This window comes from Haemaphysalis longicornis, unplaced genomic scaffold (genome assembly GCF_048455015.1).
Source record: "Haemaphysalis longicornis isolate Haplotype H1 unplaced genomic scaffold, Haemaphysalis longicornis Haplotype H1 scaffold_12, whole genome shotgun sequence".
In the NCBI taxonomy this organism is placed as follows: Eukaryota; Metazoa; Arthropoda; class Arachnida; order Ixodida; family Ixodidae; genus Haemaphysalis; species Haemaphysalis longicornis.
Window position 1 is genome coordinate 108,396,897 of NW_027526225.1, and position 23,189 is coordinate 108,420,085.

The following is a 23,189-nucleotide window of genomic DNA, read 5'->3' on the forward strand; positions in this document are numbered from 1 at the left end:
TGACTCCGGTAAACACGGGGACCTATATAATAGCGCTGAAAATTCAGGCACTGTAGCGGGGAAAAGCTCGCGAAGATTAGGCGGGCGCTTTATAAATTGATCAACGCGCGCGCGCAGCAACCAGCCTGTTTACGCCAGAGGGCCGAGAAGGGCTTAAAAAAAAAATGGCGGCTCTGGCGCTTCGAGGATCGTCTGCGTAAAAATGCGCGCAGACGACGGCACGAGCGGCGGAGCGGGCGACGGCGGAAAAGCATCAGCCCGAAAATGAGATTGCCGTCTTGGGGGGAAGGCTTTAAGTTAGGCTGTGTGAAATTCATTTTTTTTTTCAGACTATTGCTTTTTTTTTTTTTTAAGATGCAGAGGCTGGGAAGGATGTTAACTGGGCTCGTTTATTTCGTTCACTTTTCTCCCAAGAAAAAGGACGCGGAGATTTGTACTTATAAAAGCGTGTTATGTTTTGAGCACAGCAGGTGAGTGCAATTATGTTCTTTTTTGTGGATTACGTTCGTAGGTAGAAATCCCATTAGGGAACAGTGCCGGCGGCGGCATTGTTTGTGTATGCCTAATCCCAGGCGGCAACCTTAACGGCGAAGCAAACAAAAAACGGCACACTGATGTCAAGTTAAACCCACACGGTCTTCTCTGAAAGAAGGGCCGTGCAGTTCTCCGCATAGCTCGCCTCGTTGGATCGTTGTTGTGAAATTGAGAGACGCGATTATTAAGGACGGCTCACTTTCTCCTTAATTCCCCGTTAACGGAGTCATTTGTTGGCGTTCTTTGCGTGTATGAGTCAGGCAGGACGCAGGAATGAGTCTATCACAATTTACCTGCTAAATCTGATGAAGCGCGTTTTAGGTTTGTATACCTTTAATCCGGCGTGCGTTCTCTGTTTTTATTTTTAGCGCGTATTTTTGTCTTTTGTAGGTGAGTTTACATAACACCTAATTATGCTTCTATCGTTTTTTTTTTGTTTCCAGCGAAAATGCATTTTTGGTTTTGCACTGCTGTAAGGTGACGTAAAATGTCAAACATAAAAAAACGAACAGCCGTCAGACAAGGTTACTTATTCTGATTATATATGACGCACACATACGCTACAGTTACATGGTCGTAACTCTTACGTACAGTAACTCCAACTCTTATGTACAATAACTTCTATGTACAGGTGCCGTCAAAAGTAACTCGAACACGGTCTCGTAAATTTACAGGGATTTCTTCCTCAAACTGCCTGGCTGCATTGGTGTGCGTTTAAAGAACTCCTCCCTAATAGGAAATGCTTCCTGTAAATCGGTAATGGCTGTCATGAAAGCCAGTAATACAAATATTTTGCGATATTCACGAATCCTCGTTCCAATTAGTAATGACGGCACCTGTACGTGTGTTATAAATCAGTAAGCACAACTTAAGTGGACATTTTGTACTGCACAGCGCGGACGTGCCGTCCCCTCCCTACCTTCCTTTTCCACCTGGAGGTTGAACTGACTTTTTTCGACTAAAATCGTATTCGGCAAAAAAATTTAGCAGACCTTTATCGGTTTTTATCGGTTTAAACCTAAATCGTTGTTGCCTAGCCTTATATGTTCCGTGCGTGCTTCAAGCCATGAACCTCAACGCTCACGATTATATCTGGCCAGAATTCGACAAGTTTGGACTAACTTAACCCCACTGCTCCAGTAATAATAATAATAATCAATCAATCAATCAATCAATCAATCAATCAACCAATCAATCAATCAATCAATCAATCAATCAATCAATCAATCAATCAATGTTTATTAGAGTGCCCAGGAACAGCCGAGGCCTTGGTTCTGGCGCACTGAGGAAGACAAAATGCGGCACTAATATACAGCAGAAACTCACAATATAAACAGTCAACAAGAAGAACGAGCGAAGAAAAAAAAAAGAGCAGTAAAACCCTAAGGATAATAAAAAGGTATTCCAAACACAATTAGACGATTAAGAAACTCTAATGGTGGATCAATGGCAAAAGTATGTGGAACAATGGTCACAGCAGTTGGGTGAAGCAAGAAAACATATTCGCAGATATAGGCGAAAACACAAAGCTTCAATTAAACATGAATGTATGAAACAAAATACAGGAACTGATTTATGAAATTACAGCAACAGAAGATGGAAAGTACCAGACACATCACTGTGGCTCCTCACGGCACAATAAATCGGGTGCGATGGAAGGCAAGTAGCAAATAATAAAAATAATAATTCCGCGTTCGTTTTTAACCGTGAGCCCGAAATCCATACACGTCGATCAGGTGACGTCAATCAGAGCAGGGGAAAGGCGTCGAGGGGATTCGCCGCATTATTACCGCCTTTTCCTAATTAGCTAGCTTAATCCAGCGCAGTTTGCGCTAAATTCGACACATTTGTTATTCCTGCATAGCTATCTGTGGCAACGTTGTCTGCCTTTTTAGTGGCCCCTTTGAACAGGTAGCTGCTTTGGTAGAGTTCTGTTATGTTGAACACGTCGAGAGCCGGCAGAATGTCCGCAGGCTGTCCACGAAATGTCCTTAGAATGTCCACTTGAAGCTCGGACCGCAAAATAGGCTATTCTCTAAAATTAAACCTTTTAAACTTATATCGATAGGTACTACATGTTCGGAGAGTGGTTTCGTAGAATAAGTCGTCGTAGTGCGTGCTCTACTTGTCTACTGCCGCTGCCTGACGGAAACAAGCACTGTGTCTGAACTTCGGGACCCTGATTACAGCGGCCCGCGGGTTATGACGTCACGTTCGCCGCTAACGCGTCAGTCCGCCGCTACTACAATGGACACTAACGATGGACCCAATCGGGTACGGCTCCTAACAATAAATTTTCGGGGCGCCGGCAGGCTCTGGTAATGGCGCGAAAGGCTCCATTCGTAGTAACATATAAGGTCGAAGTCGCCTGGAAGCCGGGCGCTGTCTTACAAAACCGGAGTGCGTCCACGAGCAGCCAGTTTCGCCGTCTCGACAGGGCCACAACTCGAGCTCGGACGTGTCCGGGGACCAAATAACTGCTACTTTATAAAGGACACGTGAGCATGCGCAGTGAGATCACTCCGAAGACTGCGCAAATTGTAAGTGCCGCTAACCCGGCCCAACTGGTAAAATGGCTGCTACTTGGGCGAAGAAGTTATGGAGGTCTAAAAATACGCTGGCTCTTTAAACTGTGCGATCTACACCGCAGTAACGTAGCCTTCGTATGCACTGACCTTATTTCAGTCATATCTCAGCAAACAATTTCAATCATCATCATCATCATCAAATTTTGACGCTGCCGTATTAAACTTCTGTTTGAATGGTATCCACCAACCACCGAAAAGGCGTGGGTGCAGAAAGGAACTGGGGGGCGGGGAGGGGGGGGGGGTATGAATCGTTGAAACTAGGCACACCTGCAGGCACTCTACAGTGAGACTGTTCGCATAGTTCTTTGATACTACATCCAGATAAAGCATAACTACACCAAGCGCATACGTGCCACATTGTCAACGCTGGTCCATGCGAAAAAACAAAACAAAAAAAATTGGGGAAGAGGCAACTACACCAACCAAGGGCGTTTATTGAAAGCGGTCCCAATGTTTCGGAGCCTCCTTGGCTCCTTCAAGTTTAACCCAACCAGACAGTTCTGTTGAAGACGTTCACATTCAAGAAAAAAAAAATCGCGTTCCAATTATTTCTGCATATTCAGACCACATTGTAACCGCTTATCATTATACAGGTTCGTCGAAACGCTGTTCTGTTTTGTTTGCCTAAGGGGATGCAATCTGCCTTCTCAGTGTAATCGAAATGGAGTTGCGCAAACGTAACGAAAACTCGAGAAAGGAGAACTGCACGCCGAGTGGCGTCGTTCTGATTTGCCGACAGTCGAGCATACGACGTCCGTCGCGTCTTTCGGGCCGGCCGTATGCACAAACAACAACGCTGCGACGAATACAACGTTACTGCGGGAGTGGCGTTTCGTTTACTCGCGCGCCAGCTCGTTTCTCCACCCAATTCCCGCGTCGTTTGCAATATGCAGCGCGACTCGACGGTGCGGTTGGCGTGTTTCCCTCGCGAAATAGTCTCGCTCCGCGCATATACGTCCCCGCCGCATCTCTAAACACCTGCCGAGGTAAACGAGAGGCCTCGGAAATCGCTCCCAAGCTCCAACCTTTCACAACAGGTCGTCATCTTTTTAGTTTAACTTTTTTGACGTCATTCAGCACCAATAAGTGACAAAAACAGAAGAAATTTAAACCTGCCGCGAGAGGATGAATCTGCGCGGTGGTTGTCTTACCTAGGTGGTGTGTCCTCGCCGCACCACGCCCACGGCAGAAAGACGAGCACGCGCGCTCTTAGTTAATACTGAATGTTGCATATATACGGCTCTGTGATGCGCGGCCTTCCAGGCCATGCCGCGCCTGTCGACCTGTTTGTTTGCATTATGCAGAGTGACGCGCGTGCGTCTGTCCCTTTATGTGTGCACGCACGAGCGTGATGGATAGCGAGGCTGGCGGGCGTTTACGACGACTGCGCACAAGCGTTGCACGCGTTGCCGGTGAACGCCATTAAGCCGGGGCAGTTATGAGGCTCGGTATTAATGAAAGCGCCTAGCAAATCGCCCGCGCGATTCTCCGGCGATTGACCCTTCGGGGGTGGGGGTTGCGTATAGGGCGCTGCAAAGCGTATACATAGAAGGCGAGTGGAACGACGTTCGGTGCCGGGTCGGATTATCCAAACGCGACCGGACGGCCTGTTAATTAGCGCGAGTGGTTCACGGCTCGGAGGGAGAATCAAAAGAGGGAGGGGGGAACCTTTACTGGGATCAACTAGCTTCCACGAAGCGTCAGGATGGTATGGAGGCCGATAAATCTTGCTACGCTAAGGCTATTACGGCGCTGACCGCCACCCCGCGCGTTCAGTTAGGCGTTCGATCAATAGGAGAATAGGTTATGCGCCTCGTTCCGTGTATGATGAACGGCCGAGTTAAGCGCTACCTATTCCGTGTGTACTGCGAGTACGCGCTGTTTGTGAGATAATTGCCAGTATGCCTAAGCGGCCAGAAGCCGACGATACCGAGCACGGTAGGTTACACTTCCAATATGGGCTTATGAAAAGGACAACAAGCTTGGTTGACCCGACGCTGTGACCCAGCTCTACCACTAAGCCACGCGACAGCTTTAACGCGGACTAAACAAACATGGCTGAATAAACAACGTTTAGTACGCAGGTAGCACTTCCACGTAATCAAATTCTGACGCCGTCCACCACGGCTGGCTTCACAATGAGCCTGCGGACGCGTATGGGCGTCAAACCTTATCACTAAACCTTCGTTCGAATAAGAATTTGCGTACGATAGGACAAAAAAAAATGGAAAATTCATTGGTACATCCGTAAAGAGAGACCGCAGCAGTGCCGATAAACGCTTTCACTATTTCCTTTGCGTCTGGAAGCAGTGCGAAAGTTATAGTTATCGCCAGCACGGAGCGGCACTGCATGATTTGCTCGTCGCAGCAGATGCGTCTTCCGTTTCTGCTTTGCTTCAGTGAACACAATGTATTTTGATTCCTCGCAGTTGCGGCGCATTAAAGGTAAACTGCTTTAGCTTTTCTAGAGTGGTCGCTTATATCAAAATACCGCTTATAACGAAATTTTTCTCCGTCCCGCTGACTTCGTTATAACGAGGGAGTACTGTATATTTACAGCCACTAAATTTTTTTCAGTCCAAGCCAATGACGAAATTAAGGCTAGCGTGTGGTATACTGGAGGCCCATAACGACACAGACGGCCTTAATGTCAGCCGCATGGATGCTAGCGCCACATTCTTCTCTAGTGTATGTTGCAAGAAACTCTATGACCGTCAGAGCCGTACCGCTGCCTGAAAAACCGGCCCACCGTAGCTAGAAGGCAGCGCCACCGCTGGCAGCTCCGCGTGACGTCATCGCTCTCCACTCGCGCTCTTTCTCGTTTACTATTCTGCCACTCCGTGTCCACAGATCGACAGCGCAAATTTCTGCCAACAGGAACGCACGCAATAAATCGAAATACGGCGTTCGCAGTTTGGCATCTAAAAATAAATTCTGGGTAGAGTGTACGCCGCAGGACTGTGTGCTACACGATGATCAAGTCGAGAATGCCGCGGCGTGCTGCCAACACCGAGAACGAGCGTCTTTTCGCGGAAGTTGTGAGCACACACCCTTGAAAGCCGGCATCTTCCCTCGCAAACGCTGCTTCCGTGCTCATAACCGAGTTTCTCGTCTTCACCAGGTTATGGCGCCCCGCAGGGACCGATATTTCCCCTTGCTGACGCGTGTCCCTATTCCCTTTTATTTTTCCCGTTTTCTCGACTTCGGCGCCGCTATTTCAATACACTTGACGCCTGCCTCCCCGAAGCGACTTCAATTCGATCAGGCACGCGATAACACTGTTCCGTTGCATTTTGCTTCTTACCTAGTTTCATTGGCGGCGAATTCGAAAAGTAAATTCCTCGGTCAATTCCTGTCTACGTTTCTCTCGCCCACGAAAACTCCATCACCTCCATCGCAAGCGTGCCCGCCGCGTCACCACTTGCGACGGGATTTCCAGGCCCCTTTGAAGCTGACGATATCCCCAGGACGTTCCTGCTAGCAGATTTGACCGACCAATCAAGTATCTAGACAAGCAACGTCGAGGGGAAAAGCGAACAGGCTTTACACATAGGTGGCGTTGACTGAGGGGATAAAAAAGGAGAAAAGGGTATATTTCGGGATGCACGCGCTCGACGCCACCTGGCATCGCGCGTATACACGAAGTAGGCACGCGCGCACGAGGGCGAACGTTGTACGACTATAGCTGTCCTCACGTCAGTAACAGAGGTGGAGGGGCACCAGCGCACACGAGCAGCCCACGCCAATCCAAGCCAAGCCCCTATCCCAGCCAGCTTTCCCCAAACGCTCGTCGTTTGGGGATCGCAAATCGATCAAAGTCTAGAACGGATTCCCTTTTGCTCCTCCTTCCACGTCTTGTTCCTTTCTTCATCCCACGTGTCATTTTCCGCGCGCCCTTTCGCTGCCTTTTTTCAGTTTCCGCTCCTGCTCCTCGTTTTTTCTTCCTCCCCGCGTTTATCGCCGCTTCTCCCGTCAATCCTTTTCCTTGGGCCTTTCGTAACATTGGTTCCCTTCTTGTCGGCCGTCCGCGACCTCTTTCATCCGCGAGATTCGTCGCCATAGCAACCTTAATGGTCGGCCTTGGTCCGTGCGCCCATGCTCCACAGACGTCGTCCACCCCCCCGCGCCCTAACTTTTCCCCCTGTTTTCCCGCTATCGTACAGCGAGCGAGCGTTTCGGTTCCCTACTGTCCCCGTTCAACTGAACCACGCCCCGGAGAAGGCGGAAGAGGAAACGGTGCGGAGCCGTTTGGGGCGGCATGCCAACGAGTTTGCGTTAGCGAGGGTCAAGCCAGGCCGAGACGAGCCAAGCCGAATCGAAGTGATACACGCTCAATTCTGTCCCAGTCGTCTCTCCTGCCGGGACACACTAACTTAAGAACTGTAGAATTCGTACAGCCAGCCAACCAGCCAGCCAGCTACGAAATGTATACGTATATATATAGCGAATCAGAATAGGAAATGAGGGGCTCGTTGAAAATAATACAGAAATAAGGGTTCGCAGCCAAGAAAACCTCGGAAAGCAAAGGGGAGGATATAGTAGGTCATAGAAACAGATAAAGAATTTAGAAAGAAACAACGTGGAGGAAAAATGCCCGCCAGGTAGGATATATATATATATATATATATATATATATATATATATATATATATATATATATATATATATATATATATATATATATAGAACTAAGGGTAGGCAGTCAAGAAAGCCAAGGAAAGCAAAGGGAAGAGTGTGGCGGGTCATTTTATTATCCTTGAAACAGATACAGATGTTTGAAGACAGAAATAAAGTAGAGAAAAACATGCACTGCACACCCGGCGGGCTTGTTTTTCTCCACTTTCTTTCAAAAATCTGTATCCGTTTCAAGGATAATAAAATGGCCTACCACACTCTCCCCTTTGCTTTCCTTGGCTTTCCTGACTGCCTACCCTTAACCCTCATTTTAGTATCGAGCCCCTCATATCCCCTTCTGATTCGATGTGTGCGTGTGTGTGCGGGGAAGGGGGGGGGGGGTGCGCTCGTTGAGGAAATACAGAAAGGAAGGCCGGCAGTCTACAACGCCAAGGGAGGCTTATGGGAATAGTGGCATTTTTTGGTATGATTAGTAAGTTCACATTTTAAATGTATCTAGGAAAGAAAGTGAAGAAATACACGCGTCCGGGGTGGGGACCGAACCCACGCCTTCCAATTAGATTTCGGGTGCCTCGGCACCCTCAAACCTAACGTTAACCGCAGCTCTTCCGGTATGGGACGGCCTTGCACCGCGTCGCGTCTCTCTTGGTGCCAAGAAGGCTCATGTTTGTTACGGTAGTTTTGTGATACGTAAATTCCGGTCTGTACCTAGCCGTGGCTCCCACGCACACTGCGCAGCGAATGTTCGTAGAGTCTTACCAGTTTCCGAGAGTCGGTAGAGGGCACAAACAACTGCCAATTTCTCGGATCTCATTCTCGGCGCCCGTAAGCACCCTTAGCGGCGCCTAGCAGCTAAGCTCGGGCCCCTGAGCAGACGACCTGCGGCTGTTAAGCTCCGGGGCTCTGTCGCACGGACTGCTTTCCAATATCCTGTTTCGGGAGTTTCCCCCTCAAGCTCGTTCGGCAACGTCGGGGGCTTAAAGTTTTGCCGTCCGCGTATTGTCTTTACGCTCCAGCGCTCGATACAAGCGCCACGGGACCTCCACAATCCAGTCTCTGCCAATCCCGTATTCCACTAAAAAGGCTCTCGCTCCCTCCTTCCAACCTGATACTTTCTTTGTTTTGTTTTTCTTTTACAATTTTACGTACGTTCTTTTCTTCCATCGTACAGAATCGTAGAGTCCCCTCCGAGCCTTTTCCACTTTGTCCGCAGAAAAGCTCATTACCTCCTCTCCCCTCTTCGAGTCCCGACTACGACGCTTCCTGGTCTGGCTTTTTCTAAAGAAGCGAGTGTCTTTTCAACGGAGATCCTCAGTCCGTGTTCCTTGCTCTCGCCTCCGGTTACAGCTTTATGAGCGGGGAAAAAAGGGACGCCTGTTCCCTCCTCTCCTTCCCGGCTCCAATTTCCTATTCCCAAGCTCGCCCTTTTTCGACCTCCCGCCCGCGTTCCCCGATTGTCCCGAGAGTCCCGCGCACATTCCGGGCGCCCGCTTCCTTCTTGCGAGGCCTCTCCTCGGTCGCGGGCACTCATTAAGGTCCCGCGGGGTCTTAGCCGCGGTCCGGGCGCCGTGAGGTGGTTGCCTCGGCTGCACTATGACGACGACGACGGCCGTGGGGGGCCAGCACCCATAGAGCTGACTCCTCGCATGCTTACTAGGACACGTTTCGCGGGACTCGTTTCCTCTTCTCTTTCCTTTTTCGTCTCCTTTCCCTAGGCGCTCCCCTTTTTTTTTTTCTTTTGACCCGAGCTTTATCTTCGCGCCGCCTTCACGCTGTACGAGCAGTCCGTTAACCGAAATACGGGAGAGGGAAAAACGTGTTGGGAAGAACGGGACATAAGCAAGGAAGAAGTGGGATAATCTGGCCGCAACTTCATCTTTTCCCTTCCACCGCCTTTCCGTTCCTCTCGCGTCCTTTTATGCTTCCCCGTTTGCGGGAATGCATGCCGCAGGGTTCATCTTTGTGCTCTCTCCTTTTCGCGCGATTATTGCGTGTGGCGGCGCACGCGTCGCATGCGTGCCGTGTAACGATAATGGGCCGGGCCGCTTAGCGAAGCGTCCTGCCTGTCGGTTTCGCTTTCCCGCACAGCTTCCGTGCTGCACCGGCAGCGCGCTATAAAGGCGGCTCATCTTCCCACCGCGCGAGCGACTCTGCGTGCCGGCAAGTAGCCCACACAATGGGTTTGTCTGTCCATCCGTGGAGTGGGCAAGCTTGTTCCTATCTTACCGCGCCGGCGCGCTTATTCTTCGGTTAATCGAGCAACCGGCGTTGTGAGCGCGCGTGTGTGAGCTGCGCCCACTAACGAGCCACATTTTCTCTCTCGACGCGGAATTACAGAAGACGCGTAGCGACGTAATACGGGGCAGTTCCCTGGAGACGCCTCTTGGACGACGATGCTCAGGGGCTATGTTGTGAGCGCTGAATGTGCGACAGAATAGGCCGCGAGTCTCTCAGCGTGAAAGTGAAGAAGTTACGTAAGGTTATATCAGCCAATGGCGCGACAAAGATTACAGGAGCGAAACGAGAAGACAGCAGGCCTTCGCGTCTGGGCGGTGTTTCGCCGCCAGTATAATGTGATGTGCTGCACGTTTTGAATTGCTCCTTCACGTGAAGCCGCTGCGGTCAAATCGCCTCCTTATGAGGACTTTGGGAGCGAGGCTGGGGCGCCATTTCACCCGTGTTTGCACGAACGGATTGGCTTTGGATCGCAAAGAACCCTAAAGGCGTGTCCTGTTGGGTCTGCTCAATAAACCTTTTTCTCTTCCTCCTCTCCCACCTCCGCATCATCATCATTATAATGGTAATCATTTTTTCTGATGGTGAGATGATGACGATAGAGGAGTGGTGATTGGGGAGTTGTAGAATTAGAGATAGTAGTGATGATAAGCAGGTGGACGGTGGTAATGGTGGAGAAGTAGGAATAGCGGTAGCGGTGGCGATGATTGATCACCATGATTAACCATCGCCATCATGATCATCACGATTAGTCACCGCCACCACCACTACTTCTAATGCTCCTCCTCATCCCAATGACCACTCTTCCATCATCACCATCCCCTCCTTATCATCACTATATCACCACTAAATCTACTACACCTCATCACTGCTCCTATATCATCGTCACCATCATCATCCTCCGCATCTTCAGTTTTCGATGAAACACCGGATACAACCGATCAGATGGTAGTGCCCCTTCGCGCTGCCTAGCACACCGCCTCTTTCACTTTATTTCGCTTTCCGCTTCCTGCCTGGAAAAGTGACATACATCTCCACAGAACGTGAGTACGCGGGCTCGCGTATGACAAACTGTACAATTCGGAAACCGTTTTCTTTTTTTTTCCTTGCCACTCCTTGCAGGCTCACTAAAAAAAAGTGAGCCTTCCAAACACACGGTCCTTCTGCGCCGGCGTTTCGAAAGGGTACGCGATGTATCCAGCTCGTGTCGTTTCCGACGGCTGTGCACCATTATCCGGCGTTCACGTTTGCATGTGCAGCTTACAACACGCCGGTGGCGGCGGCGTCCCTCTTGGGCGGGGATGAGAAGTCTCCTTGCGGTGCTGCAATGCTGCAATGTTTTAGTAGTGGGGAGTTTCCATCCTGTGGCTTCTAAACGACGGGACGGATGCCGCGTGCCTTGCAAAATGAAGCCCGCGCACGCTGACTCAATACGGCGCCTTCGCTGCCACCGCAGCGTAGGCAGGTTCACATTTAGGTGCCAGCTGTCGAGATGCCAGGCGTTATTTGTATTCTTTATATACACTATGTTTCGTCGGTTGAGCCGCACGTATACAGTGCAGCCTCGAATGGAGCTCCCGACTGTCGGGGCATAGGTTAGCAAATAGGGAGCAGTTCCAAACTTCGAAAATATTAACGGCTGTGCGATGAACTCGCCGAAGCCGGAATTTCGCTCGTTCCCCACGGACGCTGAGGGGGGGGAAAATTAAACATGTTAAAGACAAAGTTTTATAAGTTTTATAATCATCTAGCGCTGCATTTGCTTTGCGAAAAGAAAACGAAAAGGGGGAGGGGGGGGGGAACATAGCGGATAAAGCTTCCGCTGTTTCGTTCACAAAATCCGCTTGCTGTACATCGCGGGTAGTGTGGGGATTAACTCTGGTCAAGTTAAAAGTTAAAAAGGCTGCTTTAAGCTGATGCGTTTATTGCGCTTTTAATGACATCACCGACAGTGTCGTTCACTACGAACAAGTGCTCGCACGAAGCGCGCCAACTCCCAGCCAATCCGGCTACCTGCTAGAGCGGCAGAATTTCGCGAATACAGCAAACTCACGCTGTAATGAAGTAAAGAAAACTGGTTTCGTTATAAGCGACATTTCGTTAAAAGCGGGTACGATTTACTTACTCCCTGTGCACTGCAGGGGGGATTATAAACCACTTCGAATTAAGCGAAATTTCGGATAACGCGATTTCGTTATAACGTCGGGCTTACTGCAAATTGTCCCGTTTTATACGCGCTTCGAATGCGTCTTCCTGGGAATAGACAACGGTTAACGGGTACAACCTCCTCCAACGGACTTTTAAAAGCGAGCGGCGCATGTCTTTCACAGTTACCTGTCAGTAATGACGTACCTTTGTCGATTCACCGCGAGCACCTACAGACAGCGAGATCGCTAAATTTCTTGGGAATTACGAGTAGCCATTACGTGAATCCGTTGCAGCTGACTTCCACTAACTGCGATTCTTGCACTGTCGGCGTGAACGCAGACTCAGTATGTACCATCAAGATATATTAGTATGTAGCAACAAGCCCGCATTAAACACCGAAATCGAAGGCTTGACAACATCGCTGATATGTCGCTACCGTCATCAAATCTCGCGACAACAGCTGGATAGAGCATCCAATAAGTACAATTGCATCCAGGAACAACACGTCTGTCCACGCCATCCCAAAACGCGCCGAACGGTAAGATATATATATAATATAGCGTCCCGCTGTTCACGAGCGTCGCGAAATGAACGCGGCGCCGAAGCTTATTCCAACAGCATCACGGAGATGATGTTTCCGAGAGAGCACGCACACGCAAGATTGGTGCGCCGTGCTCTGGCGTATATCCAGGTTAACCTGAACGACAGCGCGGCGCTGTTCCACACAGATCAAAGGGCGTACAGGCACACACTCGCCCGCTGTCACCTTGTGTCCAGCGGGAACATTTCCCCCAGCGAATACGCTCTCAAAACAAATCTGATCAAAGGGGCCGGGGTTGTTTTTGTTATTGTCTGTTCTGTACCGGCGTTCGATTGCGACGAATGCGCGTGTCAGAATGCCAGCGAGTGTGTGCGCTCCTGGAGTGGGGCGTTTCCCGCTGAGAAAACAGAACGAAGTCCCGTGCGTTCGTGTCGGTACGTGTGCGTTTGTCGGTTCTTGTGTGCTGTGTCTTCTGTTGTGCCTTGTCTGTCGGTTCTTGTCTAGGTTTGTCTGTTTACTCCTGTCGTCCGGCTGACTGGGTTTTAACGCTATCCGCTGGCCGGACCAGGACATCAAGAAGGTCGAAGACTCCAGAGGACAGCGCTGGCGCGCATACGCGCGCAATTTCGCGTTTGGAACTTTGTCGATCCTTTTTTGTTCATGTCCACATCCATTATCTCGAGTGAGGCCTTCGCTCCTTCGTGACTTATGGCATTTCTCGTCGCTGAAGTCTTCGTACGCGAAAAAGAAAGTGAATGTGACGGCTGTCCCCGTTGTGTTGGTGGGAAAACTCGAGATGAAGGTGTGACGGTGAAAGTTTCATCCAATCTAGGGCACGATGCCCCAACGTAGCGGTGATTTGGAGGTACTTCGCTTGGTTGGCTACGAACGTCATTCTAATCGTGTCGGTGCTAATGGTTTTCGGTCCGTAATTTGTTTCCATTTCGTCTTAACGATGAAGGCCACCGACGTTATGAAAACTCTTCCATGCAGCCCTGCGGGTTCCGGAAGTAGGGCTTCTTTTAGGTGCGAAGAACCTTAGGACCTCGCTTTGTCCGTGGCTTGTCCCTTGGCGTCCGTGTACGCAGTGTTGCGCATGAGGCGAGGAGCATTGGATTGGATTAAATTGGATTGTACGAAATGGATTGGATTGGAATTGTATGTACTGTACACACGCGTTGTCACTCATTTACATGCGCGAGTGGGCAATGCCACGGGTAATTTACGGTAAGAACGATCCCCAGCGCTTCGCCGACTCGTCATGATTCACTTCGTGGAGATACGTGAATTTTTTATTTGGAAGAGGGGGTGCTGGGGACGAATGAAAGAGCAAATTTATTTGTGTATCGTATAAATTATCACAAAAATTTTAGTCCTAGCTACTTCACTAACACGTCGCGAAAGAAAGAGGAAAAATTGCACTTGTTCTTAAAATTTAGTTACTAACAAACACACAACCGCTACTCATTCCGGGTGCGTTTACAGAATGCGCGCAGTATAAGCTGTCAGATGTGCGTCAGTCCGCGTATTACGGCTTCGAGCGCAAAAAAAGAAAAATCAACGGAGGCATTTATTTGCGCGCTTTGAAAACGAACCCAATACAGATTCCCCTCGCAGTACTCAACAAACAGTTCTCCACACCTATATCGTGATTGCGTCTATTTCTTCGCTTTCGTGTTTTCGTCTTTTGTCGGGAATCAGTTCGACACGCATATTTACGGCTCCCTCGGAATCTGCAGAGTTATCCGCTGCTAAACTGCACCTGTTCCGCTCCCGTGCCATCATGTTCACGCGTCACGCGACGTGACGTCATCGCCCCACGCGCTAGGCCAACTCCTGTCCTGCCACGGCAGCGTGCTCGTGTGGGAACGCACTCGGACCCTGCTCTGGGGACCCGGGTTCGTTTCCCATAAGAGCTCAAATGCGTTTTTTACTCAAGCGTTCGCTACTGTGGTTTGACGGCGTCGCCGGCCTCGTAACCGAGCGAACGAAGGCTACCCCGAAGATGAAGGAAAAACGAGAAGGAAAGTGTGGCGAAAGTGCGAGGGGGAGGGCGGTAGACCGAGGCGGCGCGAGACGCGTGCGTTAAAACCGCGCATCGGGAGTCTCGTGCCGCCCGAGAAAGGAGACGCGAAACCAGGTATCCATGAAAACAAGCGTCTTGTTCTTTCAAGTTCACAGAAACTGGTTGATTCCTCTGTCAGGAATCGGCCAAACACGAAAGTGAAATGTGCAGCGAAACCTGCAACTGAGCATGATTTGCGGGTCGGCGGCTGTCTCGTGGGTGTGCTTGGCGAGCGACGTCCTGCTGACGGGTCGCTTCGGCAAAGGTGTCCTGGCGTCATTTCCGTGACGGATATAACGTCAGTGAAATCTTGGGGTATCGCGGCATAAAACACTTTCGTGTTAAATTATAAGACCCAAAAACGAAACTCTTTAAGTATAACTTAGTACTAAAGGTTGCTTCCCCGCAAGAAGACCTTGAGTGCAGGGGTGCACCCTTTACAGGCCGCTTGCTTCGTTGTACAGGCGTCACTTCCGTGACGGATATGACGTCAGCAAAATCTTCGTGTATCCGGAAATAAAACACTTCCGTGTTAAAAGCACGCACATCGGTCCTTCGTCATTGTCGTCGTTTCGTGACTTACTCGAACCACGTGACATTTGCGCGGGAGGTTCAAACACGACTTACAACAACATGCTCGGCGGCGGCTAAGCGCTGCAAGACAACGGCAGAGTAGCGCGCGCCGCTGTGCGTCCGCTGATCACGCTATAACTTCCCGATAGACTACTGCAGTTCGTTCTGCGCACAAATTTCGCATTAGGAGGTATGGTAATCGTCAGCCATTCTATTATTCTTTTGCCCAGCTGGGCTTTTGAGGCTTCCTTTAAAGAAAAAAATGACCTAGTACTGACCAGTAATTTCAATACGAAACGGTAGCGCGTAGAGCGCAACAGTGTAGCGCAGCTCAGAGCGCATCGCCGCCCCATTCAGCTCTCGGGATATTGGGCGGTGAGGTAATTTAGACCCCGGCGGTCCGCGCCTGTTGACACAGGGAAAGCGCGCGGGACTAGCACTCGAGGCATTCGGGCGCATTGCACGGGCTCCCGGACTCGTATCCCTAGGCATTCTCTTTGCGGGAAAAGCAATTGCCTGTTGACTCGTCGCCGCAAAGGCGGTTGTGCGCGCGCAATACACCCTCGCTAGCGCAGCAGCAAAGTGCGGCCCGCAGGCTGTGCGTGTGTGTGTTTTCTCTTAGGCGCCAAAGTAAAAGATTGCCGTCCGTAATAACTGCGCGCCGCCTTTCCCGCTTGTCCAAATAAACAGAGAGAGCGCGGCGTTGGGGGGATTACTCGGACGCTCGCAACGAAAGTATAGGAAGCAGACGGCACGCCAACAGTGGAAATGAAAGTGGCCGTGCATATATATGTGAAAGGCCGGCTCCCTTGTTCCTCCTAAGCCAACATTTGCAATACAACTGCAGCCAATCGCGCGATGGCTCCTCGCGGACCAATAATATCTCGACTGGTAGCCGGTTGCAGATATGCGTGGGGTCTCCGCAACCGCCTAAAATTGGCCAGTTGGTCTTTGCGCTGTAAACGTTAGGGGCCGTGCATCTCGATTTTACACCTGTATGCTTGTCATGGTGTGCGAGAAACGTTATTGCCATGTAAATGAATGCCCAGCTTCGTCTTTCAGCTTTTTTTTCCCTTCTTTTTCAACTCTGCATTCCAAAGAAGAGGTATCTCGAATTGCCGTCTTTGAGAGTGTGTGCATTATAAGGTGTGCGTGCGTGCGTGCGTGCGGGGGTGCATTCGTTCAGAGCAGGATAAGAGCGGTTGAAAGTCGATGGCAGAGGCCTTCATCCAACAGTGAATGTAAATAGGCTGATGATGATTATGATGATTATTTACATACATACGCTTACAACCGTCTCTTGTAGTTCGTATGCGGAGAAGGCAAACCGTTGTGCCCCCCCCCCCCCCCTTCCCCCGTTCCCCTTTTGCCTGCTTAAAAAAAGGAAAACATCGGGCACGTGCACAATTTTTGTGAGCAAAGTGTTAGGCTATGTTCAGACTACCGACGCAAAAGCCGTATCGTGATCTGAGACGTGAAATGACGTCCATCTTTAAAGTTATTACGACAGTTGCGGCAACAGTCCGAACCCGGCCTCGTCCCGGCTCGGCTGTTAACCCGCGTACTACGCGCTCTCGCGCCTCGGAAGAACGTTAAGCACACAGTAGCGCCCACCGACGCCTGCGCGGCCGACACCTCTTCGCTCGCTTCGCGAATACCTGCCGCTGCCTCGCTGCAGCCTACACCCGCTAATCGAATTAGGGAAGCGACGAGCCCCGGCAGCCGACGCTCTCTTTGTTTGACCCCTTCGCTGAACCGCGTCGGCGCATCATGCTTGAGTGAAACCGAAAACAGGGCTTTGCCGCGATAGCTTTCTTCGGAGATGCGGCGCTTCCGCGTCTCCCGTGTTGTAATTATTATTGTTCCTTCTCGCCACTGGCAATGTAAGCACCTTTTGACCTTCCTTGGTTCGGGACGCGGTGGTGTATTCAATCACGCTAGCTCAGGTGATGGGGCAGCCATACACTGCCTGCATATTTTATGGGCGCAGCACCTTAGGACCTCGCTTTGTCCGGGGCTTGGCGTGCGTGTACACAGTGTTGCGCATGTGCGAAGAGCACTGGATTGGATTGGATTTGATTTGATTTGATTGGATTGGATTGGATTGGTTTGGAATTGTATATACTGTACACTTGGTCATTACGGGTAACAGAGTGGATCCCTAGAGAAGGCAAGCGCGGCAGAAAGTTAGATGGGCAGATGAGATCAAGAAGTTTGCGGGGATAAATTGGTCGCAGTTAGCGCAGGACCGGAGTAATTGGAGATTAATGGGAGAGACCTTTGCCCTGCAGTGGGCGTTGATAGGCTGGTGATGATGATGATGAAGATGATGCTGTACACACGCGTTGTCACTCCTTTACACGAGCGAGTGGGCAATCCCACGGGTGATTTACGGTAAGAACGATCCTCAGTGCTTCGCCCACTCGTCATGATTCACGTCGTGGAGATGCGTGATTTTTTTTTCTCCAGGGCGATCGCTTCGACGCTGGCGTGCAACTTTGTTCTCGGGTGCAGCGAAGGGCTCATCGCAGTTATTTTAGAAGTGATTACTCTGCAGTTGTTCGGGGTAGTGGGAAGTATTTTCGCACGGCTAGTATTGGGGGCGAAAGCTTGCTTTGTGAGCGGTTTCAAAGTCTAGCAACTTGCTGTACCAGGCTCCAGAATCGTAGAAACTATCCCGCTGAAATGTATGGGCAGTAACTTTTGACAACGAATTTCACGAAAACTATTCAGAGTACTGCAAACTGTTTTTAAAAGACACTGTTCATATCCGAGTCAACTTTTTGCTCTATGCGACTTATCACTTTCCTGCATGTTTCTGGGCGGTCAGAATTTTGAGAGTGAAAGCTGCATGGGATCGAACAAGACTTGTGAAGAACGGGGCTATACCGTACTGGAGCCTGAACAACTTCGTTTATTTTATAAACTTTCGTGTTGGGTGTCAGCCTTTTAACGATTGCCACATGTGTTCGCCGCCAGACCGACTTCCGTCCAACACTATTATTTTGAATACGACTGCGTGAAAAAAAATAAAAGGACACGGACATGAGACAGACACCCTGTCAGTCATTTCTCATGTCAGTGTATGTTTATTCTTAATGCGAAATCGTACTCAATAAATTCCTAACGCGCCTTGAATGCGACCCTTGTCAAATATAGCTTTTGATTTCAACGATATTCTCGTATCTGTGAGGAAATAACGAAGCAACGGCTTCGCCAGCACAATAACAGGTCGAGCATCTCCTCTAGGGCTGACCCCTTCCTTCATTAAGCCGTTAACGACGAGAGGGACATGTACTATTCCCTACTGATCCTAAGCCTATTTGGAGCGAACCATTCCACTTCATCGAGCACACACTCCAAAGTGGCCCCATAATGGATTTCGCTTTGAGAACATCGAGAACGTGATGTCATTTCTTTTTTACTTCAAAGACCAGATTAATTTCGGACACTTTTTCCCCCTTTTTCATTAACGCCACTTTCGCTTTCAGAGTCTATTACGCAGTTAAGGATACGAATTACGGCGCAACGGCTCTGCTGCGACTGAGAGCTATAGAGTCGCTGCGTACTCCAAGAGCCTTCCCAAACGCGCACATTAAACCGAGGGGCAACCATAGGCATGCCTTCGTGCGCCCGCGCAGTTTCAATTCCGAAAGGACTGAATGTCCTTGAAGGGATTTTTCCCCCTTCTATACCCCGACAGACTGAACCCCGAGGCGATGTAAAGACATTACTTTGTTCCCAGCCGTTTTCCGCGGACTGACAAAAACGCATTCCCCCACGGTTCCTTTCCTTGTTAATTTTTCTTCACGGTAAACACTGTTGAGTACATGCTCGTTCTTGCCTTCACGCCACCCTTTTTCTGCCCGCTATTACGAGCCCATTCAACGTCTGGCCGTAAAGGCGTATCAAACCACGCTCGTTGTCTGCGCGCATGGATTGCTCGTTGTTTTTCCTCGTGGAATTCGCCTTCGTAGTGTATAATCTGCGCGGCAGCTGAGAAAAGCAAGGCTTAGATAAAAAAAGCGCGCCATTGTAAGCGCGACGTCAGGAAAATGCCCCGGCAAAACCGCGCGCTTTTTTTTTTTTTTGTCCGGGGTCGTCGTTGCTATTCGCGCGCTTTTTTTCCCGGCATTATGTTCGCGCGCGCAAATAGTACCCGGTCTCACCGCGGCAGTTTCGTGCGACTGAGACAGAGAAATAAATAAAAATAATTAAAGGACGCTACTGTCCTTTCTTTTTAAACACAATCACTGACTCTAACTCGTTATTTCATTCATTCAATAAGCTGCTCGCGACCGAGAGAGTCGCATATCCCTCGAATTTTGTGGAGCGAGCTCCCCGGTCATTTCAAAAGGTCGCAAACCCAAAAGAAAAAAAAAATCGCGCCAAAATTTTGAACGCGCGGATGAATTCGTCTGTTTTGTAAACACGCTCGGAAAACAGGACTGCTCTCGCGAGATAACGCCGCAAACTGCAAAGTGATCGGCTTGACTGCTCTTAAGCCCGTCCGTATTGTATTTGCAGTTTAAACGCGGAAGCAATGCGCCTCCTTTACCCTTGCTTGTAACTTATAGACTAGCTGACCTGTCATATCCGAATATAGGCCGCGGATTTGCGAGAAAGGCGCATTCACAAGATCCGATTCAAGCTTGCCGCATATGGAGGAACGTGCCCGGTAGTCGTCACATAGATCTCTCGTCCGTACATTCTGCGTTCTTAGATCGAACGACCATTTTGACCTCGACCACCTCTTAACCGAGAGAGACTTGCATTTAAGGAACCACAACGCTGCTGGCAGCAGTAGGTGGTTCCACGACCTCATGAAGTTTTCTTCCTCCACGCACGACCGTCGGCGATTCCAGGACCATTTGAAATTACCGCTATGCATAACGTCTGTCTCGCCCTTGCTATCGAAGGTGTAGGCAACCGAAAGACAGATAGTTTACATGTTCGCAAGGATATCGTGCTTTTTGTGGAGCCAAAGGCTGCGTAATTAAGTCACCGCAGTCACTTCACGGCTTTCTGTAACTTCAACGGTCTTGAAACCCCCTTCTCTCGCCCCACCGCTGGCGGGCCTTCGCATATTTAAGCATTCAGTTTCAATTTACCTCCAGTTGGTTTTGTACCAACTCTTTTCAATTTTTTATGAGAAAGCCGGTGAAATAAAATTATGCGTTCTCATACGGCAATAAAGTTAACTGCATACGGCGTACTGGCACTGACGTCAGAGATCCCGTTAGCACTGGTGCAACTTTCGCAAAAAGCAACATCAAATTCACTTGCACTGTTCAGCGACTCTTATTTTCCTTTTTTAAATCGTGTTTGTTTGTTCGTTCGTTTGTTTGTTTGTTTGAGAGCGTAGTGCCGATGCCGCGTGCTGACCAGTGGCGCCATCTCTCCCTTGCGTGCAGAAGCACCGTTCCGACAAGAAGGCGGCGCACAGCGAACACGAGGAGGGGAGCGAGACCTGGCGCAAGCTGCACAAGTCGAACAAGCACAGCAAGGAGCGCTACCACCACCACGAGAAGCACGTGAGTGTACGAATATGTCTCTACACTCGCTTGTATTGCAGTAGCGGCCTTCCCAACCCCCCCGCCCACGACCCCACTTATCTGCGACGTACGATTGGCTGGAAATACCTTGGCTCAGCTGACGTCCTCTTATTGCGAATGGCAGATCTAAGCGCGGCGCTTGGCAATGAAGTGTACGACAACCCGTGGCGGCAAAGCGTGTCACGCGGCCATGTCGAGGCGGCCCCGGCAGTAGCGCAGAGACGGCTGTCGGCAGCAGACTGCGTTGATGAAACACCCGGTCAACGCGCAGTTCGCGTGGAATATGTTCGCGCGGCGAAGTTTCATCGTTTGGGAAAACTCGCCAAAAGAACGCGCGGCTCTCCGTAACGTAGAGGCGGAAGCTAGGCGTTCTTTCCGAAGCATTCTCTTTCGGCGCGCAGCGTCTTTTCCCACTGGTTTTGAGCATTCTAGTCACCGAGAATCAACAAGCCCACCTTTTCCGCGTTGATAAAATGCCGTTAATAAGCTGCCCTAGTCCGCAAGGCCTCCAAGGCAACCATACGTAGACGTTACGTGCGGAGATCAGCACCTGGAAAGAATGACTACCCACTATCTACCAATTCGGCCTCGGGAGTTTTTACAATTGTTTCAAGCTTGGCGAATCACGTCTGATGAGATATCACCGAAATGTGACTCTTTTAATTAATATGTTTTGGCATAGCATAACATGACTGCGAAGGCAAGATAACCCATTAAGGGTAACTGAGTGGATCCCTAGAGAAGGCAAGTGTGGCAGGGTGCGGCATAAAGTTAGGTGGGCAGATGAGATTAAGAAGTTTGCGGGGATAAATTGGTCGCAGTAAGCACAGGACCGGGATAATTAGAGATCTATGGGAGAGGCCTCTGCCCTGCAGTGGGCGTAGACAGGCTTATGATGATGGCGATGAGGGTGGTGATGATGATGAACGTGGTTGGGCAAAGAGGTAAGGAGAGAGAGGAGCAGGTACGCCAGAAATGCCTTTAGACCTCTACTTCGGCGCCCAAAGCGCCTGGACACCTGAGCTTACGTGACACGCGGAATAGAAAACCGACGCGACGTTGGGGTCGATATCTGGCGAACACAGGCGTAGTACTATTGACCGTATTGAGTGCTATTACAATATTATCGGATTTCACGGATTTCCAAGCACGGGAACGCTCCCGGTCGATAACATCAGAATTCGAGTCCACTGGTTTTCTGAGTCGTTCTGCGATTCCAGAACAAAATTTCGACTCACTGCATTGTATACGTATCGTCCAGGCTGGGCATAAATGAAAAAAAGGGAGAATTCGCACGTGCCCTCAAATATAATATACAACATGTGGCGGCGGCGTTGGCAAACACAACATAAGGGAAAACTGAACTGCCTCCTCGCGGAAGGAAGAATCGGCAAAGCTCAATAATATCGAATGAATCGGTTCAGTGCGGGTTTCTCTTTAAAAAAAAACAACAAAAAAAGGAACAAACGCGGTAAATAACGCACCACGGTTGGCCACAGTGATAGCTGCTCGAGGCAACACTGTTTTTACTATATCAAGTAAGCTTCTTGGAGTACCAACGATTGGCCGGAAGACAGGCACCTTCTTAAAGAAACGAACGGCCTTTACAGAAACAACAAATCTTAACGTTGAATTCGCGTCACCCTGTGCTGTGCTATAGTGTACAGTTAAAAACTCGTGATCACGAAATCGCTTTATTCGAAATCTCGCTTAAGTCGAAGGCTTTTTCTGTCCCCACTGCCGGGCATGAAGAGCAAATAATCGCCGGTTTTAACGAAGTAGCGTTTATAACGAAGTCAGTCTCCTGTGCCCAGAACTTTGATATAGCGAGGGTTTAGAATACACCACATCGTGATGGTGGGAGGAGACAGATTCATGAACTCCTTCGACGTTCACCAGAAATACGCGCTCGTCTTAACTAGCGACGCCGTACTCCGCGGCATAATGCCGAAGCAGCAGCTCTTTCTGTGGAAAACCCGCATCTATCGCTCCTGTATACCCCTTTGCGACACGGCGTGTACCATTGTATACACGCAACTAAGAGCCTTTTTGTGAGTTACAATCGTCATCCCCACTTGAACCGCTCAGCCAGCGTTCGCATTTCCCGCCGTAGAGTGGGAAATGCGAGCGCTGGCTGAGCGGTTCAAATATTGTTCCAAACACCTACTGAGAGGTTCAAGAACGCCGACTTGACGCGCCAAATGCTTGGCGCGCCAAGTAGGTATTCTTGGTTTTACGTTTTCTATCTAGTTAGAACGTAAATTAAAGCAAAACTGAAGCTGTTGCCTTAATATAAAAGAGCTACAGATCACAAT

At 49.8% G+C, this 23,189-nt stretch overlaps 2 protein-coding genes across 3 annotated transcripts in view; one reads left to right on the forward strand and one right to left on the reverse strand.

Annotated features, from left to right (window-relative positions):
* LOC144163209 (TBC1 domain family member 2B-like) overlaps window positions 1–23,189 on the reverse strand; it is a 155,924-nt gene that overhangs the window by 56,448 nt on the left and 76,287 nt on the right. The gene's annotated exons all lie outside the window — the stretch shown is intronic.
* LOC144163210 (uncharacterized) overlaps window positions 1–23,189 on the forward strand; it is a 102,504-nt gene that overhangs the window by 49,441 nt on the left and 29,874 nt on the right. Inside the window, exon 2 of one of the 2 annotated variants that reach the window (XM_077694068.1) lies at window positions 20,734–20,859. In XM_077694068.1, coding sequence (XP_077550194.1) covers window positions 20,734–20,859 — 126 coding nt within the window. The remainder of the gene's footprint in view (window positions 1–20,733; window positions 20,860–23,189) is intronic. The other variant, XM_077694069.1, reaches the window with a different exon arrangement.